The sequence below is a fragment of the Neopsephotus bourkii genome, unplaced genomic scaffold (assembly GCF_033783945.1).
Source record: "Neopsephotus bourkii isolate Nb327-2 ecotype Australia unplaced genomic scaffold, CSIRO-AGI_Nbou_v1 NB_1266, whole genome shotgun sequence".
Taxonomy (NCBI): domain Eukaryota; kingdom Metazoa; phylum Chordata; class Aves; order Psittaciformes; family Psittacidae; genus Neopsephotus; species Neopsephotus bourkii.
The window spans coordinates 516,240-538,157 of record NW_026901751.1 but is presented as its reverse complement, the minus strand read 5'-3'; the positions used below and the strand labels follow the sequence as shown (position 1 = coordinate 538,157).

At 51.2% G+C, this 21,918-nt stretch overlaps 2 protein-coding genes across 3 annotated transcripts; one reads left to right on the top strand and one right to left on the bottom strand.

The window, feature by feature from the left end:
- The first annotated feature begins 525 nt into the window (after positions 1-525).
- Positions 526-12,972, top strand: ZNF821 (zinc finger protein 821). 2 transcript variants are annotated; one of them, XM_061365024.1, is made up of 7 exons: positions 526-685; positions 2,044-2,135; positions 8,944-9,073; positions 9,569-9,707; positions 10,257-10,361; positions 11,213-11,379; positions 12,065-12,972. In XM_061365024.1, the coding sequence occupies exons 2-7, from the start codon at positions 2,096-2,098 to the stop codon at positions 12,717-12,719; spliced, it is 1,236 nt and encodes a 411-aa protein (XP_061221008.1). In that variant the 5' UTR covers positions 526-685; positions 2,044-2,095; the 3' UTR covers positions 12,720-12,972. The 2 variants fall into 2 exon arrangements, 1 of the variants encoding a protein (XP_061221008.1); XR_009727187.1 differs by lacking the exons at positions 8,944-9,073; positions 9,569-9,707; positions 10,257-10,361; positions 11,213-11,379; positions 12,065-12,972 and adding an exon at positions 4,052-5,338.
- Positions 12,973-14,723: 1,751 nt separating this feature from the next.
- On the bottom strand, positions 14,724-21,475 carry ATXN1L (ataxin 1 like). The gene has a single exon (XM_061365022.1). The coding sequence runs from the start codon at positions 21,259-21,261 to the stop codon at positions 19,186-19,188; it is 2,076 nt and encodes a 691-aa protein (XP_061221006.1). The 5' UTR covers positions 21,262-21,475; the 3' UTR covers positions 14,724-19,185.
- Positions 21,476-21,918: the final 443 nt, after the last annotated feature.

Below are 21,918 nucleotides of genomic sequence, written 5' to 3'. Positions count from 1 at the left end.
GTGTCCTGAAGGAGGAGAGACAGTGGCGCGGCGCCGGAGAGTGGCGAGGAGGCATTAAATGTTCCAGCGGAGCGATCCACCTCTACCGAGTGCGTGAGTACGTCAGCCAATAGGTGCCCGCCGGTGCCCGCCCCCGGTGTGGAGGTTCCGTCGGCAGTTCCCGTGGCCACGGGCCCCGCCTCCACGGAATGGAAGCGTCTCGGCTGAAGGCTCTGTGCAGGTCGCAGGCGGGCGGAGGACTCTCCGATTCCCTAAGGGCTAGGCGACGGTTGTGGCTCCGTGAGGGAGGGTCGAGCCAAGGCTGAGGCGGGTCCTGGTGCCTGCAGTTCTGCCGCCGCGGGTGTCGGTGCGACGCAGCCCCGAGAGTAAGCTGGCCCGGGGCGGTTTGCTGAGGAGGGAGAACTCCACTGCAGAGACGCGGCACGCCGCGGGGCGGTTCGGTTCCAGGCAGGTGCTTGAGCTCACACTTCGGCGGCTTTTGGATGAATCGTAACCCGTAGCTCTTGCTTTTGGAGGGCACGAGACTCCACAGCTCGGGTGGAGCGGGGCAGCCGCTTCCCGCCCCGGGCGAGAAGAGAGGCAGCGGCCAACTACGGGGCCGGGACTTGCGAGACCCGCAACCGGTGCGAATGACCCCTCGCGGGCTGCGGGAGACTGCGGGCTGGGACGGATCCATGAACAACAGGTGAGATGCTTCGGGGAATGAAGCACGGCCCTGGGGTGCGGCACGGCCCCTGCCCGCCGGCACGGAGCTGCCCGCACCGGGCCGAGCTCCCCGTGCCAGCGCGTGCCCGCGCCGCGCGCTCTGGCGGCGCCGCCATCTTGCCCGTCTGTCTGTCCGGCGGCCCTTTGTCTGTCTGCGGCTCCCGGCGCCTGCAGCGGGACCGGGTAAGGCGGGACGGACCGGGGCCGGGGCGGCCCCACCGTGACACCCAGGGTCGGTCCCTCTGCCTGCGGGGCCGGGACGGGCCTTCCGTCTGTCATGGCTGAGAGAGTGGTCCCCGGATCGTATGTCGGAACCCTGGGCAGGGTTCCTCCGGCCGTGCCTCTGCCAGGGCAGCGGCATCCGTGTGTCCGCCTGCGGGCTGTATCCTTCCTGCCTCCTCGTGTATGCTGTTTTGACAGCTGGTTCCTTCTGTCGGGGGACTGGTGGGATCCCTGTGTCTGTCTGTCTGAGAAGGCTTACAGAATCCCTGTGTCTTAGGAGGCTGTTGGGTGTCCTGTGTCTGGCTGGGGGCAAATGGTTTCAGATTCTCCTTTTGTCAGTCTGTCCGAGGGGACTGTTGGGATTTATCCCTTCCTCTGCTCATCTGAGGACGGGGCCATGTTTCCCCCTTTGTATGGTTTGAGGGGGTCGGTGTGTCCCCGCCTGTGAGGGACAGGAGCAGCGCATCCCCGTCCCGACACCCAGGTGACGACTTGGGGTGTGTGCCCAAGTGCCTGCACCCAGGCCTGCCTGCTCAGGGAAGGTGCAGCAGCCCCTGTTCCTGCCTCCTGCACCTGCCCGCAGAACGGTGAGGTCAGTCCGTCCGAGAGGCGGCTGTCTGAGATGGGTCTTGTCCCCGGGTTGGCTGCTGCTGCCGTGTCTGGAGCTGTGACCGCAGGGCTGCCGGCTCCCTTGTCTGCCTTCTGCAAACGGTGAGGCTTTGTGTGCTCTGTCTCTGTCTGGATGTGAAGCCAGAAGTGGGGCAGGGTCTGCAGGTTTGATAAGGCTCGTGCCCTGTCGGCTGTGGGAGTGCACTGAAGGGAGAAGGGTGTTTGGGATGAGAGTGCAGTCGCTCTTGAAGTGGGCAGTCTTAGCTTTTTGTATGCTGGGGACAGGTTTGCTTATAACTTTGCTTGAGAACTGAGTGGGACTGTCCATACACGGTGATTTGTGAAATGCTTGTGAATCGTATTGTATGCTGGCACTGAAAATGGCTGTGGTGATGTAGAACAAGTCCTGTAGGCAGAAGGGTGGGGAATGACCTGAGGAGCCAGCTGTGTTTGGCCAGAGGCTCAGAAGGTTCCAGTGGTGTGCGTGACAGGCTCTTCTCTTCTCAGGTGAGCCCTCTGCTGAGGGAAGGAACAGTCTGTGCTCCCAGGTCAGGGAAACATGTCCCGTCGGAAACAGACCACTCCTAACAAAGTTCACTGTGAGTATTATGTGAAACAGCGTTGTGGGATCCTTGCCCTAGCTATATTGCTGTGGAGTGAGATGGGGAGGAGGGGAATGATGACAAGGTACAGTTTGTGGGGGAATGATGGTTGCTCACTTTTCATCTCAGGGATTGTAAGAAACTGAGCTTTATGCATCAGGAGAGCTGGCTGTGTCCTGGCATGGCAGGGATAGACTCGAACAAATAGGTAGTGCTGTAAATTGTAGGTTGTGTATGTGCAGGGGCTGTAGCTGTGCCTTGCATTCATACTGTCACAAGTGCAAATTAGTATACTAAGAAATGCGACTTGAGGGCCCTGGCCCATCTTGGATAGCAAAGGAAGTTCTAGGCCAAAGTGTAGCAGAAAGCCAGGAATTCCTGGGTTCTGATCTTTGCCCTGCCACCAGACTCAACTGACTGACCTCAGACACATTCCTTGAGCTCACTCTACCTCAGCTTCCTACCAGATAATGTAAGTAAATGTAAGTAAAGCCATTCCTGCAGGGAATGGGCAGTGGCCAAGTAATTTACTGGACAGATAAATGCTATCTGTCAGCTTATTTTTGAGCTGAGCTGATAGGACAGATCTCTGTTTCTCCAGCACTGCCAAGCCCCTGGCAGTTGAAGAGCTGAAGATGCTGTACGTCAGCACTTCTTGTGGGCAGGCTACAGAGAGCTGTTAGTGGAGCTGGAGATGCGTATGGATGTTTGGCTCAAAGGGGAAACTGCACATATATGGCTTTTGTTTGACTGGTTGCAGCTGAGGAACGCTGGGGAACTAAAGGTATGCCCTTGTTCATATCCAGCTGTGTTGCTAGAGACACGGTTAGAATTTGGGCTGGAATGAGGAAAACAAATTCCTGCTTCTGTAGATCTGTGAAAGCATCAAGGCTGATGAGAGCACCCTAGGTATTGCTAAGCTTAGTAGCTGCAAGGGGTATGGGACAGAGAGTTGAATGCTGCAGCCCTAACACTGCCTCACTTTGCTGATGCTGCTGGCTTGCATGTCTCTGCCTGTTTGTGTTGCCTTTCCATATGGGTATGGAAACAGGAATCTATGCTTGCTATTCTCTGTACTAGGGGAAAATACACTGAGATATAGCCTAACACTTTGTACACTCAGTGAGTGTGCTGGGGAAATTTATCTTTGCTGATAGCCCCATTGGCTGCTAGAGCCAGGCGTGGGAGAGCTGACAAAGCTTTCCTTGGTGGCCATCTGAGAGTCTGGGGCGTAGCTTTTGGCATCTGCACTGACTTGTGCTCCTATTCCTGCTTCTGGTACTGGGTTCCACATGGGCAGAGTGTAGCTTTGATTTGCCTGATAGCATTTTAATGGCTTTGAAATTGTCTCCCTTTGAGAAATATGATTTGTCCCGTGCTTTGTCCTGTGATGCCAGTATCATATCTTTTGCCACACACTTTTGCTTCTGAAAGTGCCCAGAGATTACTCCTGGCGTTTAGATCAGACTTAAGTAAGGCATGCATTTACACTGTCTCCCCTGGTGTAGAGTTGTGGTCTCTCATGTGTGGAAACCAAGGGTATTAAGCTCTACTGGTGCAAGTAGAGTTTCCATGAATGTTTAGGTGGGCAGTTTTCTGCACCTCACATGAGAAAACTCATGCAATTTCCTGCGTAAGGGTGATGTTCTTCAGAAGCTTGAACTATTATATACAAAGCTATACGTATGATGGAGTTCAGTTGTACACTATTTTCATGGTGAGCAGCAGCTGTTTTTTATCTGCAGTACAAGTGGTTGTACCTCCAGTGTTGGTCTTGGGGGAAGCTATCTGACAAACATGCTACCAGTGGGCATGATGTTGAGGTTGGCGTCTGGTATGCCATAGAGGGGAGTTCTGGGACCTGTTCATCTCCTTTACATGCAGTATATTGCTACAAAGCAACTATTCAACAGGAGCCATCAGAAGCAGTAAGTAGGACCACAAGAAAATACAGGGACCGAAGGATACAAGAAACATATCAATGGTGACGTCTCCAGCTTGGGATGGGAAATCTTGCCTGTCTTATGATGAACGCCATTGGGACTTTTCTGTCTACCTAGCCGGCTGTGTATCTGGAGGGCCCAGAAATGCCATGCAGTGCACTCACGAGGAAAATCGCAAAGAGCATCAGCTCCACGAACTGGGTGAGCCAGCAGAATGAGGAGTCAGGCTGAGACATAGCAGACACGTTACTGAGACTTCTTCACAGGGACTGAAGTGGTTGGGAGGAAAGGAGTAAAAGGGACAGCAGGTATGCAGCTTTTTGTGCAGTTGTCTGCAGCTGGGGTCTGATTTGGCAGGCTATGGGGCTGGGGAAGTACTTTTGGATTTGCATAAGTACCACTGTGAGTATCTAACTGGACAAATCTGTGGGAGGACGGTGCCTACTTCCTTCTTGCATGACTACTCCATGTTAGCTTCTTTCTTGGATTCACAAGGGCAAGTGGCAGCTGCAGATCTCTCTCGGCTTGCTTGGTGCCATCTCTTTCCAGGGTTATTTTCCAGGTTTGGCATGGCCCCCATTTAACCTTGTTCTCACAACAGCATGGTTTGCTGTCCTTGCTTAACATACGATCATTCTGTTTAGCATGCAGATTGACCAGCTGGGAAGTTGTGTGGTTATGAAACAGTTTTAAATGGAAATTAAAAATGTGTGAGGAAATTCAAAATAATACAGAAACAATGATAAAAATTATCACAAAAGTCTCCTGGTGCCTGATGGCCAGTCCTTCTACAGTATTAATTGAAGTCATTACTGCTTTGGCATGGCTGCAGCACACAATTGGTTCTTAATAATTTAATTTTATTTTGCCACATGGTGCATGAAAAGCACACCTGGCAAATAGTAATACTGGAATAGATGCAGTGCATTGCTCATTCCATATTGAACTGAAAACTACAATTAACTGAATTGTTCCTGTGAAGATACCTTAATTGACTCATTTTGATCTTTATTTTCTCCCAGAGTCTGAAGTATAAAGTACAGAATCTGTCTAAGCCATTCATCTAATCTTGTGCTCAAACTCATGCAGTGCTGTGCTTTCATTCCATCAATTATGCTGCTCTTCTGCTTGCCAAAAATTTGCTGCAGGTGTTAGTGTGCACTTTTATTTCTGTCCCTGCTGTCCCATGGGCTGTTCTGTCTATTGCTTGTACCCCTTGCAATTGATGTGTATTTTAGAACTCTTGAGAACAGGTTTTGTCAGAGCTAGGAAATGGGAATTAATCTGAATATTTATCCTGGTACAAATATCCTATTAATCTTCTGTTTCCTTTCCTCTCCCTCTGACACGCACACATTCTGGGCTCTTCAGTGTTCCTTGAATTCTGCTGTCTATAATATTCCCAGTTTGAAGAGAAAGTGTCTTGCAAGAAATAGCACCCACCATTCGAACCCGAGCAGAAATGTTACTTGCATCAAAATCCTTTGTTCTTAAAGGGCTCTGTGGGCTGCTGTTGTTAACTTTTTCAATTGTGTTGTTTTTCATTTCAGTAACCACTACAGCAGTGTGGACAACCCAAAATAGAGATGTGGCAGGTGGACTAGATCCACAGTGGTGAAAACACTTTCAAATTTCAGGTCCAGGAAAGGAACACAGAAGACCTACATGAACAGGGACTTTAAACTGATGTATGAGGAGGGAATAAAGAGGCTCATCTGAGAGACCTTTCTGTTTAGGAAGGAAGACAGGGGAATGATGCAGTTTCTTTTTATTTTGTTTTATGGATTTTGGTGTGTGGGTTATTTGTTTGTGTGTTTGTTTTCCAGAATACCTGAGAGTTATCCTGCATTCATAGAGTTCAAGAAGGGAAGGGCTCAGGAAAAATATCATTTCTGGCTACAAAGTTGATACAGCACCAGATCCTAGCAGTCCTAACATCCCTGTTGCACAGTTTCACAGGGTTGCCCCCTACCTGCACAGCTGCTCACCTGGCTTCCCACTCATTTACAAGAGTATGGAGAGAACTGGAATGCAAAGCAGAGGCATTTTTATGATCTTTTATTGTCCTACATTTCTAGCTGCTTGTAAAACAAATACAGTCACTTGTTTTGGTGTTGTGGTCAGGCTGCAGCCATTTTTGTATTTAATAAAGAAACTTCGGCAGAAGAGTGTGAGTTCACTATTGAGCATAACATCCTTTACTGATAGTAGTGACTGTAAAACTGTCACCTGTCTTACTCCCTTTCCAAATGAATAGAAGCGGACTCAAAGTGGGGTGGAGGTGGGGGTGTTTCTGTGTGTGAGCATGTGTGTGCAGAAACAAGTGTAACTCCATACTACCAAATATTAGTCCATCAGTAGATGAACACGACAGTGTTCCCTAAGTTCTTTTGGAGACAATTTAACACATAAGAAATTCTGTATCAGTTAAAGATAGCATTTTTAAAAGCTTGTCTTTCCCAGTCCCATGCGCCTTTTTTAGATACAGGCTACTGGAGAATGCACAAGATGTCATCTGCTAACAGCACTGGTTTGGTTAACAATTTGCATTTCTGGCTGTGAGCTGACAGTTCTCCGCACTGTGCTGAATCAATGCTAACTTGGTTCTGGGTATGTTGTACAGAAAGGCCACTAGCAGACACCATCGCTCTCAGTTGTTGTGGTTGATGCTAGTGCTACTGACAGGAGGAGTTTCCTTCTCAGCTGCATTATGTAAAGATCACACCTTTTCAAATCCTGCAGGCTGTCTGCATAATCTGTGTATCTGAGCAGGAACCTGCTGCTGTAGTACTCCAGGCTGCTGCTCAGTGGAAATGTAAGCCATCTGGGAGGGGAAACGGGAAGAAGACAAGCACCTACCTACTTCCACTGGGACTTACAGTGGTGTTTGGGAATCCTGTTCTGTAACTCTGCCACAGGTTGCATGTCTCCCACCATTGTTTTACGTCTATCCTGTGCTGGACAGGTTTCCTCATTCACCATACTTTCCTTTGTCTTGCAATACTTTTTTAGACTCTGCTGTTTAGCTTTTGTCCTGGTAGTTGGTGCATATCTGCTTCTCGGAGAGGCACTGTAATTCTGTAATGTGTGCTGTTCATACAGTCTTCATCTCGGTCCCACCAGTGTGTGGTTTTGGTCCAAAACTAAAAGCAGCACTACAGGCAATGAAAACTGTTCAGTGTTGGAGTGGCTTCTGACGGGGGTACAGGTGTCACAGCAGTCATGACAGTACCTGCTACTTTTGGTGACAAATACACTCTGAGTACTCCTCAGCACTTCTCATTAGCCCACGTGGATTGTGTTCTCGAGTCTTCTCCACAAAAACCTCTCTCACATTTCTGAAACAGAACAATAAATGCCTTCAAATGCCTTTGGGGGCATGTTGGGTATTAAAACTCCTCTCCCACAGTCTCCGTGAAACTTCTGAAAGTCTTTGAAATCTTCCTTAAATTACTGCTTTTTAAAGCACTGTCGGAAACTGGGAGGTAAGCACCAGAAAGGCAGTGTAAGTATGAACTCAGGGCAAAGCTGGCTAAACAGGTTAGCATGTAGGAATGTATCTGTGCTTGTAACAGGGCTGGTGCTGTCTTCATGGGTTAAGAATGCAGTGCCCTGGTTATGCTGTTGTCAGTTGCGGCCCTATACTAAAAGGTACAATTTTCTTCTGAAAGCTATGTTTCGGTTTTGCTTTTAGGTGAAAAATGCACTGAATCTTCGTTAGCATTTTTGCATTTATGTTTTGAGTGATTCTTGAAAACTTAGACATCAGTTGATAGATTTAACCCAAAGCTGGCCTGCTGGGAATACAGCATCTTGCCCCAAGCACTCCCAGCTCATCCGCTGAAGGGTAAATCAGGACCAGAATTGAAACAAAGATATTTGATTAAATATGCAAATTAATTGTTGCCTTTTATAGTTATTCTTTGGAACCAGAAGTTCTCCTTAGAAGAGAACACTGTAGGAGGTTTTCTTTCAGAGAGGCACAAATAATTGCTTCTTTCAATTTGTTTGCCATCTCTTAATTGAGTTGAAGTAGTAGTGATCAGTGTCTTTCAACGGACTGTAAGCTCTCCTGACCCAGCATCTCAGCTCCCTGTGTTCATTCCCGTAGTTTCCTGTTTTGAGCATTGAAGTACCACTGAGGTTTGTTTTAGCTAGAGCCATTCCTGGGCAAGATATGGTGGTGAAGCAAGTTACCTGTCACGTAAGCAGGACAATACCAGCTCTGGGCACAAACACCTTCCTGAAGGGCCGCGTGCCCTCAATCCTGGCACAGAGGGTGGTGACAGAACATGACAAGGACAAGCCTTGGTCTTGATAGCACTGTGGAGGGCAGGTGAGGTGTCAGGAACGCAGGGAGGTACGGGTTTTGAGCAAGTTGCATGTTATAGCAGGGAATAGGACTTCATGATTTCCAAAGCCATATAGCACTGTGCCTGATCTGGTATGTTGTCATAATCCCCCAGTGCCTTCCCTTCCACCCAGAGCTGTGCTGTAGTTCTACTGGGAGATAGCTTGGTAACAGAGAAAGCCACCTGGCTGTGTACAGCAGATAGATGGGATCTCACAGGGGGTTTGTGGCTGGAGTCGTATATAAACTGTGCAGAGTGCAGCCCAATGCTGGACGTTTCTGCTAGTGAGATTGTTCTACACACAGGGGCTGGACTCACCTCAGCGGGTACAAGAGGCTGGTGTTGCAGGGTAGGCAAGCAGAGAGGTACTTAAATGCTTTCTGAGAGGTGACTTCAGAGGTGCTGCACAGTGCAGGTGAGCAGCCCCATACGTATTCTGGTTTTGGCAAGCCTTGGTGGTGGAAGCAAGACAGTGGCATCAGTCTGACTCTCTGTCCTTGTGGCTGCCAGGGGAGCAAGTCTTTGCAGGGCTGGAGGAGCAAGCCCGACAAGCCATGATGAAAACCAACTTTCCTGGAGCTCTTGGTGACCAAAGGCCAGCCATTTGTCAACTGCAAGACCCTGACTCCAGCAGCAGTGAGTTCTGCCCCTTCCAGTAATGGCAAGGTAGTGGACTGGGAACCCTGTGACAAGGGGCTAGGTGCTGCACAGCTTGTGGGGGTCCTCTGAGGGCCATCTTACCCATCTCCTCTGGGTTAGCCCTTGGCTCCTGTGCAGGATTGTCTGCATACAGACAAAGTAGGGCTGCTCCCTACAGGAATGCAAGCCCAGAGCCAAGGACCTCCGTCTCCCAGGGTGGGCAGTGACCTCACCACCAGGATGCAGTCCCAGTTCAGCAGAGCAGGATGGTAACAAGAGGAGGTACAGAGGCAGCCCAAGTGATAGTCAAGCAAGGCAGGGTAACAGGACATGTCATCTGAGCACCTCAGTCCTTAAGGTGCACCAGCCTGAGCTTAAACAGAGCCCTTGGTCTGAGGGGTGGGTAGAGGCCACAGGTAATCTTAGGACAGTTAAGGCTTATGAGTGCTCTCAGGGTCCTGACATTTGGAATTACTGTTCTGCATGTTCTAGGTAGCAGTGATGATGAGGAAACCACACAGGATGAAGTTTCTTCACATACCTCTGAGGAGGATGGCTCAGTGGTGAAAGTAAAGAAAGAGTTAGAGAATGCCGAACAACCTGTGGCTGGTGCCCCACTGATGGGAGAAAATGAGGCAAGTGTGTACTGGTGCTGCACTCACCTGGGCCTCCCAGGGGTGAGACAGGTACCATCTAAACACCTTCTCTCCCCATTGTTTCTTATCTTTTTCTCCCTCCCACTTCCTCCAAACACCTCCTGACAGGAGGGGAAAGCGTATGAAGAGTTCTTGGGCTGCCAGGAGCAGGAGATAGCCTGCACAAACCATGGTTCTCCTGGCTGGCCAAGAGGATTGTGCAGAGTATGCCCCCTTCTTTAAGTCCTTGTGCCTTTCTATGACTGACTTCCCCTCCCTTCTGCTACGGAGCAGGTCTTGCCTACCAGAACCACTGTGCTGGAAAAGCCTGGGTGTGCGCGGAGGCCTTGAGGCCTTTGCCTGTTCTGCAGACACCAGAGTTTTGCTCAGAGGCTAAAGTAATTTTCAGAATGCAACAACATGAACCAGCCCCAGTGGGACTGGGCACACAACCCTTGGTCTGGCCAAGGCCTGCCTGGTGGTACTGACCAGATACTAAGGGAAGGTGGTGTGTCTGCCTTACACCAGGGTGGCTTTTCTTCCGTGTAGGTGCCTGAGAGTTTGAATGCTGATCCTATGCTGGGACTGTCACAGTGCCCCCTCTGCCATCTGGAGTGTGGAGGCAGAGAGCAGCTCATCACTCATGTGTACCAGGTAAGGGATATCTCTGGCCTTAAGCCCCAAATTCAGCAACAACCCAAACCAGAGGGTGGCTTTGTTCTGGTCTTTGCAGTCTCAGAAATGAGCTTATAGCTAGGATGTGACTGAGGTTTACAGCAGTAGACTGTCCAGGGGGTGTCCTGGGGAAAGAATCAGCAGGGCACCAGTCTGTAGATCTGAAAACACAACTCGAGCCCAAGGCAGTCTCTGCAAGTAGCTGCAGGCTTGGACCAGGCAGTCCTTCAGATTAAACATGGAGGCAATTTTTACATTATTCAGTGAGATAAGAAACCTTCCTCGTAATCAGTCAGTTCTGTATTTTGTATCTTTATCCCAGTTCCTACCCATGAAAACAGCTGTTCTTCCTCTAAAATTATTCCAGTATTGCAGGAAAACCATGCTGGAATCTCACAGGTTTTATTGTCAGTGCTCTCTTCACAGCACATCGAAGTCTGTAAAAGGAGGAATGAAGCAGAACTGGCCACTTACCTGCACAAGGTGACTGCCTCCATCTAAGTGCTTCCTCACCAGTGTCGTTCCTATTGTTAGTTCAGCCATGCTTTATGCAGCAATGGCAGCTTCTCAGATGCATTTCTGAAAACAAGGATCTTGCAATCCAAGTGTTTTGGCCTTAATTGTTTCTCTTGTATCAGAGTGGAGCTGTAGAAAGGTTTCCTCCTTGCTGTTTGATCTGTGACACCCTCGGTGTCTCGAGCTTAGTCTAGGAGCTGTCTGACAGAGGTTTAGTGGTAAAGTGTTCCCATTCCAAGAGGCTGAGCTGACTGGTTTGCCGTATCTGCTGAGCCTGTCTCAGACTGGGCAGTTGGTAACTCGTTGTTTCACAGCACAGTGCGGCAGTGGTGAGCGCCAAGAGCTACATGTGCCCTGTATGCGGCAGAGCCCTCAGCTCACCAGGATCCCTCGGGCGACATCTCCTGATCCACTCAGAGGACCAGCTGTCCAACTGTGCTGTGTGTGGGGCACGCTTCACCAGCCACGCCACGTTCAACAGGTCAGGGTCACCCTGAGTGGGGAAGGGGCTAGAGTACCCACAGTAGGGATTAGGTGCCTTAAATGGCACAGAAGTCATGGCTCTGGACCTACTGAACACTCCCAATGAGTGAGATTCCCTTGATCCCTTCCTGATCCCTTCCTGCCTGCAGCTCTGCATCGCCTGCAAAGACCTCCCTGGGCTGTGCTGCTGAAAGGGTGTTCCTTTGCTCTGTGAAGAACTAGAACTGTGCAAAAAGCACTGGGGTCTCCAGTCACTGGAGAACAACCAACTGCTTCCTTTGCCACTTCCATCAGAGTGGGTCTGTACTGCCCGGGTGGGTTGATCATTTCCAGAGCAGGACTACAGGCAGAAACCAAAATATTCTTGTCCTGCCTGGAGGAAGATTAACCACTGACCAGTGGAATAGGACTGGTCAGTCCTATAGAATAGAAAAGAGAAATCTAGAGATGATGGGGAGGAGCAACTTGCTGCCTAATACCTACTCTTGCACTCTGACAATCCAGATAACCTGCTTCCGACCCCTAGATATGACATTGCTTCATTTTAGATGCTCCCACGTCTGTGGGCAGGAATGGTTTAGCAGAGGCCTCTGCTGCAGGCTGTAGGAAGCTGCCTGGGCAGCCTGAGGTGGGGATGCTCCTGTTAGCACCGAGTTTCTGACTCTTCTCTTTCTGCTTTCCAGTGCAAAGCTGCCGGAGATGCTCAACGCTGACCGACTGCCAGCTCCACAGAGCCAGGGCCCCTCCAGTGCTGAAGGGAAGGACGTTGCCTTTCACCCCACTGTGTACCCTGCAGCCATCCTGCTGGTGTGCAACAACTGCGCAGCATACCGCAGGCTGCTGGAGGCGCAGGCGCCCGGTGTGCGCAAGTGGGCTCTGCGGCGGCAGAACGAGCCCCTGGAGGTGCGGCTGCAGCGGCTGGAGCGTGAGCGCACGGCCAAGAAGAGCCGGCGGGACAACGAGACGCCTGAAGAGCGGGAAGTGAGACGCATGCGGGATCGGGAAGCCAAGCGCCTGCAGCGCATGCAGGAGACGGATGAGCAGCGGGCACGGCGGCTGCAGAGGGACCGGGAAGCCATGAGACTGAAACGCGCCAATGAGACCCCAGAGAAACGCCAGGCCCGGCTCATCCGGGAGCGTGAGGCCAAGAGGCTCAAGCGGCGCCTGGAGAAAATGGACATGATGCTCCGGGCACAGTTTGGCCAAGACCCCTCTGCCATGGCTGCTTTGGCAGCTGAAATGAACTTCTTCCAGCTACCAGTGAGCAGTGTGGAGCTGGAGAGCCAGCTGCTGGGCAAAATGACCTTTGAGGAGCAGAGCAACAGTGCGCTGCATTAAGCTACAGCCAAGGACCATGCCACTTCTGCTGTATGGGCACACATTGGTAGCTTCTCCTCTCAGGAGACTGCTGTGTGTCCCTGACTAACGCCCTGACAGACAGTTCTGGCTTTCTCCTGAGCACAGGAGGGGAACAGCTGAGGGGTGCCTGCCAACGTATCCCTGGTTGAAGCAGATTCTGAGGATACACTCTGCTCTGCAGACCAAGTCACTGCTTGTGAACAGAAGGAAAATAAATTAATGCTCATGTTTATTTAGCTCCCTTCTTTACCTTTTGTGCTTTGTCCTGTTCTTGCACCCTTGCCCCATTAAATGGGTTTGGGCTGCTGCAGTTCTTGCAGTTCTGCTGTAGGTGAAAGCCTACAAAGTGTGAATTACAGAGCTGAGGACTTTGGTAGTCGACAACTCCTCCACAAGTAAATTCCTTGCAGTTTGTGCCCATAAAGACAAGGCAAAGGAGGATGTTGTCTCCCTGGAAATGGCTGTGCACACCCTTTTTCTTAACACTATCATTATGTGCCTTTTTGCAGTATCATTCATGGAAAAACTAAGAGGAAACTAAGTTCCTGTTCTAAGATACCCCATATAAATGCTAACAGAAAGGTTGACTGAGGTAAGCAAACAAATTTGCTGGTTTACTCCCAAGTTCATTTTCACTTAAACAGCATTTCAGGTTTGCAAGTGAAAGAGTTGATGGAATGGTAAACAGTAAGGGTAAGTCAGTACTCTGGTACTGTATGGATTTATTTTCCCCTTTATTCAGCAGTGGTGAGGCCACACCTGAGTGCTGTGTCCAGTACCGGGCTGTACAGTGCAAGAGAGGCACAGATGTACCAGAGTCCAGCAAAGGGCCACTAAGAGGGTTAACTGGACCGTCTCCTATGAGGAAACGCTGAGAGCTGGGCCTGTTTAGCCCAGAGAAGAGTAGTCTTGATTTTGTCAATGTGCATGAATACCCAAGGGGAACATATGAAGAAAATGGAGCCAGGCTGCCTTCAGTGATGCCCAGGGACAGGACAAGAGGTGATGGGCACAAACTGAAGCACAGGAAGTTCCCTCTGAACATCAGGAAACACTTTTCACTGCCTAGGGAAGTTGTGGAATCTCCCAGCTTGGAGATGCTCCAGAGTCACTATTCTGGGCAGCTGGATGTAGGTAGCCCTGCTGGAGCAGGGGTTGAGCTGGATGAACCTCCAGAGGTCCATTCCCACCACAACTCTTCTGTGATTTCATAGTAAGCTGAGCTTGTTCAACCAGTTCAGTACAGTCAGATGTATTGATACACAGCCCATATAGGACCATGGACCACACTCAGGTTATTAATTCTCACAGTGACCAATAGTGACTTTCAGTGGTCACTGTAGGTAACACTGTGGGGTGAGTGGGGAACCACTGGCAAGAAGAAACACACGGGTCAAAAGTTGCTTTTGCTCCCACACTCAGCAGAGAAACTACTGTGAGGAATGTGGAAAAGCAGTGAGCTAGGGAGGAGCCATGGAAAGCTCAGTAACCAAGTCTGGAAAAACCTGCTGGATGGCAGGGAATGTAAGCCATTTATGTCATTCATCACATACAACTGTCATCTGTGAGCTCTGGGAAAACACCAGATCTGGAAAGGATCTGTTCAGATCCTTTGTTCTCTGAGCTGATCTTTCACTTCTGAGCTCTGTCTGTTTTCATGCTCAAACGGATAGAGGTTGCTTCTCACAGTGTTTGCTGGTGCTGTATCTGTATTGCTTGGCCAGCACACACGCAGCTTCACTGCTGCCTGCAGCTGGGACCCCCCCTGCAGTGTCACCGGCACCTGATCATTATTCCAAGGGGTTCAAGAAAAAACACATAAATCCAGAAGTATCTCAGCACAGAATTATGGCTGTAATCCATCTGTCAGGCAGCCTGTACTCTGCCCTCATCACAATCTCCAGATCACTGTGTAAGACCAGAGAAGCCACATCCTCATGATCACTAATGCTACAGATGAGCAAGAAGTCTCAGACACCAAAGGAAAAGCTATTGGTTTATATATAGATATATATATATAGATATATACTGTGTTTACAGAGTCAACAAGTTAAATGCAATATTCATAAGAGCATTAACAATAAAAATACAATCTGTGTGTAGCCAAGTACAGACTTAAAATGGTAAAACAGGAAAAAGGATCTCACCAAAAGTACAAATATACAGTACAAATTGATTTATTTAAAACAGTTACAAAAAAAGCACAACAAAATAGAGATTATCCTTATAATTAATGCTTTGTTAAAGATCAGGTAGAGGAGAGGGGCAGGAGCAAGGTTGGAGTGGAGCACCTGACTAGTTCTAAGGCTTTAGATACAATGCAGTCGGTTACATGTTAATACAGCCATAACATAACTGGGATTATAGTTGAGGGATCAGCACTTATCTACAAAGACCTCCCTGCCTCGGCAGCCCAGCCCCTTCCCCAGGGCCACATCCCTGCTCTGCTTTGCTGGGGCAGACCCTCCCTGGTGCCTTGGAACAACCAGAGCACCCACTGTGTGCTTGCAAGGGGCCCACAGGAGGGAGCCTAGAAGGATGTTAGGGGCAAGTCCTGTCCTCCATGGACAGATGTGAAGATCATGGAAGGGCCTTGACCATCAGCATTTTAATTCATACATGAAACACACCCTGGACCAAAACTGTACAGAGTGAGCATTCGGAGCCATCTTGGCAGGTTCTGCAAGGTTTCAGGCCCTATGACAGCCTGAAAGACAACGAGCAGTTGTGAGTGGCACTGGGGAAAGGCACGTGTGCTGGTGTGGGCAGGAACTAGTATGTGGGCTACTCAAGCTGCTGTCATTTCTGTTACGGTATTTTCTGATTAACAAGGGGTGTTAGTTCTCTACTGGGCAAAGTGACTTCAAGTGTGAGGTGGGAACCGGGGGACAGGGATACTTAATGTGAAAAGTGCATTATACTTGTGCTCCTGCTGGAAAGGGGAGGCAGAGGGGCCCCTGCAGCTTTCCTTCTTTCCAGGCAGAGCTTCCTCTGCATAGTCTGCTTGTGATGAGTGCTTGTTTCAAGCCTCGTGTTCCTGGAGCTGCAGTGATGCAGAGCCTAGAACAAGGCCCAGCCTCTGCTGGACAGTGGGCCCCAGGAGTGACTTGAGAGATGGGACAGATGGATACAGACACCCATTATTGCATCCTACAGACTCCTGCCATGGAATGTGAGCTGGGTAAGGCCAGGAGGCCTCTTCCTCAGCTCTCTCTCCTTCACAATAGCAGCAGGAAAACAGTATATTTCTCCGAGAAGCCTATCACATCTCCGCCAGCAGAAAGGCCCAGATAACCATCTCATTCCACAATGTTTTCCTGGCTTTACCTCCTCCATTCCCTGTAAACCTAAAAAATAAAAGCCTCCTCCATGGGCTCATTTATAGCATTTCTGCCTGCAGCAGCACCTGCCTCACAATCCCCTGTCTCAGGAGAGCCTCAACGCTCAGCACAACCACCACCACAGGCTGAGCAGCACAGGCCAGCCGAGCCAGGACAGATTCCAGAAATCATGGGCACTGCTAACCTGGGTCGGATGGCTGCCAGGGGCCCCTCCTGCCTACCACCTCTGGGGCAAGGAGTGGTGCCCAGATCCCTCATGTCACTGCCCTGCCATGAGATGTGCCCCAGACCACTGCCTCCATAGGAGAGCTGGCAGCAGTGCACAGCAGTGGGACTGACAGGGAGTCTGCGTAGAAGCACCGAGGTCAAATTCACCCTGGCCCGTTTCACATTGCTCAGACCATGCTCAACAGATGAGCAGCAATCCAAAGTCCAGGCCAATGGCCAGGTAAACACTGGAGCAAGCACCTTCACAGCCCTTCAGCTGCCTACAGTACAAAGCTATTTTAGCCACACAGCATCTTGCCTCATGCACCAGTGCCTGCCCTTTCAGACCACTGTTCAGTGCTGCTGAGATCTAGAAGTAGTTACAGTAGTTACATGAGTAACTGATCTAGGAGTAATTACATGAGACAGCGCAGGCTCTCCAACCCTCCCCCTGAAAGACAGAGACTCCTGTGTTCAGGGAGGCACGCGAGGGGCCCTGCACCCCTCAGCTGCTCAGGCATCCCCTCTATGCGTGCAACCAGCCTGGTTACATTCACACACTGTGCGTGTGCAAGATCCTTTTAGCTGCCTGCCACAGCTCTGAACTCCTCTCATGCACCATGCAAAGCACAGGCAAGAGAGCTCGGGCTCTTCTGCTTTTGGCCACAGACACCCTGGGTATCCTGAGCATTAAGTACTAACCAACATTAATCGAGGTCTTTGTGTAGGAGAGTCCAATGAATAGCAACTGTAAAACACACACAGGGATGAGGCTGGGCTCCTGGGCCCAGACAGTACATTTCACTGACACATGAAAACAGCATCTGTTCCCGCAGCTGCTGCGTCCAGGAAGGCAGTATCTTCACATGACAGCATCACCACGACAGCATACACTGCACATGCAGCTGATGAGATCGGAAGCAGTGTGGCATTTGGGGGAAGCTACATATGATACAGGCAGCATCCTCATCCTGAAGAAATCCCCATGACGCACAAACACTGAAGGCATGAGTAGCACATATCTCACCTAAGGCCTGAAAAGAAACTGTCCTGGTGCAGGCATTTCAAAGGCAACAGAAATTGCTAGCAATGTGCTAGGAAAACGACTGGTGGCCTGGATGAAAGGGACATTCTGACGACTCTCTAATTTGCCTGTACCCAGGCAGAGCATGCCCTTGTCACACAGTCAGCTGAAGCCAACCAATTACAGGACACATTCCTGGGGTGTGCAGAGCAGCCCTGAGACACCAGCACTGCAGCTGTGCCAAGGAGAAGGACTGACACAGAAGCTGCTCAGCAAAAGAAAGGAGCAGTGCCCTGGCAGCCAGGCAGGCCCCACGGAACATGTGAGGAGAGAAGGGAGACAGAAAACAGAATGCTGAACATCAGGAGCAGCACTACCACGCAGGAGGGACCTGCACATTGAAAGAAACCCTCTCAAAAGCCTGGTCCTAGCACAGAAATGGGCATCTTAATACAAGGAACACTTAATCCAAGTTAAGTCAGGGAAGACTCTTTTCATTAACATGATAGTCACTACTTCCTATTGTAGATAAGTAGTTAGAGCTGGTGTCATAACACACCATCAGAGAGGGCAAATTAGTGTAACTACAGGAGCCTTCATTTGAAAAGAGTGTTATTACCATAATGAGGTATTAATATACATTTGTATTAAATCTCACCATGAAAAAGACTACTCTTGATTTTGCCGTGTTGTTCTACAGAGGAACTCCGAAGTGGAGTACCAGAAAAACTAACACAAAACCACCCTAAAATGCCCCATGGTGCTGTGGTATTTTTAGAGTCCCTACATGAATCAGAGAACTGTACTTAGCAGAAACTTTGTACGTTGCCCGCACATGCACTAACACTCCTCTTTTGTCTAGAGCTTATCCAGGAAACTGCCTGCAGGGAAGAATTAGCCATCTGGAAAGTGTTCCTCTGATTTAATTACAAAATAGTCTTGGTCTCTTCAAAGGATGTTTCCATCCCTCTCTAGAGAATGTTTAATATGTTTTACTCCAGCTTTAAAAAAAACCCAACCAAAACACCAAAACCCACACAAACCCCCATCCATCCACAGGCTAAGCCTCTGCAAAAGCTGTAAGCCCAAGAGATTTTTTTTATGTTATTAAGATGGGAAGATTTCATTTGATGACAAATGATAAAATGTATTTTATAGCAGAAAACTGACCTCTCCCATCCTAACTCGTGTCCTATTCCAAGTGCTCAAGTTTCCTATTTACCTACACTCAAACCCATCCTTTTGGTCCTTCCCCTTGAATTTCTGTGATTCATTCACATCTGTACATTCCTTGCAAGAAGAAAGAACAGCTGGATTCAGTGGAAGAGACATAGAACAGAACCACCACAGAAGCATCTCTGTCCTGCCCTCAAGAGCTCCATCGGTGAACGGTCCTTTTAAAGTGCATGTGTGAAGAAAAGGGATACTGGGAGCAGAGCCCCCTAAACTCCAGTGGGGACACATTTCTCCCCATCATGAGAAAAGAGGAATAAAATCTTCAGTAATTTTATCTGCTACCTTAAGCCATGTCGCCCTCCTCATCTCTCCACCTACCCTGAATGCTTGGACCCTGCTCTGCAGGGAACCAGTTATTTAGGGAGGTGTGAGAAAGCCCCAGCCTCCAGAACACTCTCATCTCAAGCTCATGAGCACATCCCTGGTCTCTACCCCATTTAGCCTGCTGCTGCTCCCTGAGGCACTGGAGCCCTCTTGATTCCCCAAGAGGAACTGGTCAGCCACTCAACTGGAATAAATCCAGTCCTGCAGGGCAGAAAGCAGCCTTGCTGGTGAACCTGCCACAGTCTGTGCAATTTCTCCATCCAGCTGTGAGGCTCACCTACAGGGGATGCCCTAGCTCACAGCCTCCAAGGGATCACTTCCCTGCATTAGAACGCCCTTCAATAGACAGCTTGACCTCCTGGGGAATGAAAGAGGGACGGAGCAGAGAGGGCCGCAGCTCCTCTGCCTGCACACTGTATCTTTGGAAGGCTGGGGCTGTCCAGCTGTGCTGACTGCTGGTCTCAGGCTGAGAGAGTTCCGCATGAGAGCTCTGGGCTGCGCTGTTCCTATCTGTGTGGCTCTTTCTTTCAGCAGCTCTGTCAGACGGTTCTCTGGACCCCTGAGCCATTCTTTCAGCTGTCTCTCTAGTAGATAGCAACTGATCTGTGGGAGTGTAGTTAGCCTGAGAAGTGGAGTTGCCATTCATGCTCTGTAAACTGATTGATATACACACATCGCCCACCTGCAGCCTGTGACAGGGCAAAGCAAAGAGCTGAGCAGTTCGCCCTGGGCTACAGGAGGACCAGCCCTGGCCATACACAAAGAAGGGATGCTCTGGGGGCACATCAATGCTCACTTTACTTTGTTGCTCCCCAACCACAAAATGCAGTGCAACTAGCCCAGGCCACTGGCTTTCCTGAATATCCACCACGGTGCTGGAGTCGATCTTCAGGCCCCCGCTCACCTCTGCACTGCGAACAAAGTCTTGAGTCTGCAGGTCCTCTACCCGCTTCAGCTCTCCTGTAGCCAGCTGGATGATGGCTCCTTTCATGAAATGAGAGGGCAGGTGTGAGGAGCTGGGCTGCTGCAGCTGGGCAGGATCCTTTTCCAGCACGCTTCCTCGAGCCTGTGCATCCGAGCTCTGCCCCACCAGGGCTTCTGAAATGGAAGACCTGAGGGGCTCGGATCCAGCAGAAACCAGGACTGGCTTGCCGTTGGCTATTACCATTCCTTTGGTTAAGTGTCTTTGTCTAACCGGCTCTTCAGGGGACATTACACATGCACTCCTGGACTGGCTTTTCTCAGCAGCAGTCCTTTCCACTGTGTTCCTTAGCACATCTTTTGACTCCCCCTGCTGATCAGGGACATTATGGCAGAGGTTTAAAGGGCTTGGGTCATCTTTCCTCTGGGCTGCCAGAATATAATCCTGAGATGCCAACGCTCCCACCACCCTCTGAACCTCCAGATCAGCATCTGGGGTGCTTCTGTGAGCTGGCACAGAGTCCTCTGTTCCCACCATCTGGTAACCTGAAAGGAACTGTCCATCAACCACACATCCTGCTGCAGCCCCTGGCAGACAGTCTTCAGCTTTACTACTGGCAGAGTCCACAGCCTCACTGGTCCTCCTCGAAACATTATGCTCCAGATGTCTCTGTCCACCATTGGCAGCAGCTACCTCTGAATTCAGCTGACTGTCTTGATGAGGAGACTCTGGGCTTCTACCTGCTGCGGGTGTCTCATATGCTGAATACCCTGGTGGGAGGCGGGACATCTGATAATAAACAGGAATTCTACCTGGTGCAGTATCTAACGGCTGGGTCCCAGCATGGTGCTGCATCTGGCCAGAAGGAGAGACTGCAGAAGTGGATTTGCTGAAGGTGTGGGTAGGAGAGGTAGTCTGGGGGGAAGGAGTGGCTTCTTCCGTGAAGAGAGAGGCATATGGCACAAAGTGGGGGACATGAGAGGCGGTGAGGTTGGTGGAAGGAGACAGGAGCGGATTAGGCAGGAAGCCGGAAGGGACAGCATAGGGCACTGTGTAATGCGAGCCGATGAACTGCAGGGACGTTGGGGTGATCTGTGCGTAGTGAACGGGAGGGTAGGGCACCCCCGGGTGCTGTATGATGGGCGAGCTGACACTGAAGGCAGGGGGCAGGGGGCTCACGTTCACCACGGAGTGCAGACCTGGAGGGGAGAAGGTGGCGGGCGGCGCTGCCACTTTGTAAAGCATCCCGTACTGGTCCACCGTCAGCCCCGCCACTGCTTCTGCGGCCTCGCCAGGGCCAAACCGCAGGGCTGCCGGCACCGGCCCAGCTGTCCGGGCCCACTCGGTGCCCTCGCCCGAGGCCTGGACATCCCCCGCCCGTCCCGCCTCGGTGCCAGCGCTGGCGGTGGGAAGGTCCCGCTTCTTTGGCGGGAGGCACTCCTGGCTCCGCTCGTGGCCCGCTCTCATGGTGCCCCACGCTGTCCCGGCAGCCCCGGCCGCGACGCTCGTTCATGGGGGCACCCGCAGGGGCTGCCACACGCCGGCTCCCAGATCCCCGCCGCCGGCCGCCGCCTCACCTGTGCCAGGAACAGAGGGAGCTGTGAGTCCCGGCCCTGCCACCGAAAGCCCCGGGAACGGCGGGAGCCCCGAGCGTCGGCCCTGCCCACAAGCAGGGCGATGGCCCCCAGCCCTAGTCCGGGACGCCGGGGACGGAGGGAGCCAGAGCCCGGTCAGCGGCCTCACAGTCCCGGCAGCGCCCCGCCCCGCCGAGCTCGCAGCGTCGCAGAGGCACCGCGGCCGCTCCCCGCCCGGCCCCGGGGCTCACCCGCCATCACCCGGCTCCTCCTCCGCGGCCCGCATCAGCCCCGGCGCCGCCCGCGGCCGCCTCCGGACCGACCCCTCCCCGCGCCGCGGCGCACGGCGATGACGCACCACACCGCGCGAGGGAAGTGCCTCACCCATCGGTCGGGGGCGAAATGGCCACGGCAGCCAGGGCTGACGTCACGGGGCGGCCGCCGCGCCGGTTGTCCGGGCAACTAGGTCCCCTCCCCCCCTCTCCGGGCGGGACCGGCAGTGGAGGCCGCGCGGTGCCTGCCCCGCCTCCTGCCGGGAGCGCGAATGGGG

Coding starts and splice junctions, on each gene's coding strand:
- ZNF821 (XM_061365024.1), top strand. CDS start 2,096: ATGTCCCGTCGGAAACAGACCACTCCTAACAAAGTTCACT. Junction 2,136..8,943: donor CACTCCTAACAAAGTTCACT/GTGAGTATTATG, acceptor TGTGGCTGCCAG/GGGAGCAAGTCTTTGCAGGG. Junction 10,362..11,212: donor TCATCACTCATGTGTACCAG/GTAAGGGATATC, acceptor GTTGTTTCACAG/CACAGTGCGGCAGTGGTGAG.
- ATXN1L (XM_061365022.1), bottom strand. CDS start 21,261: ATGAGAGCGGGCCACGAGCGGAGCCAGGAGTGCCTCCCGCCAAAGAAG.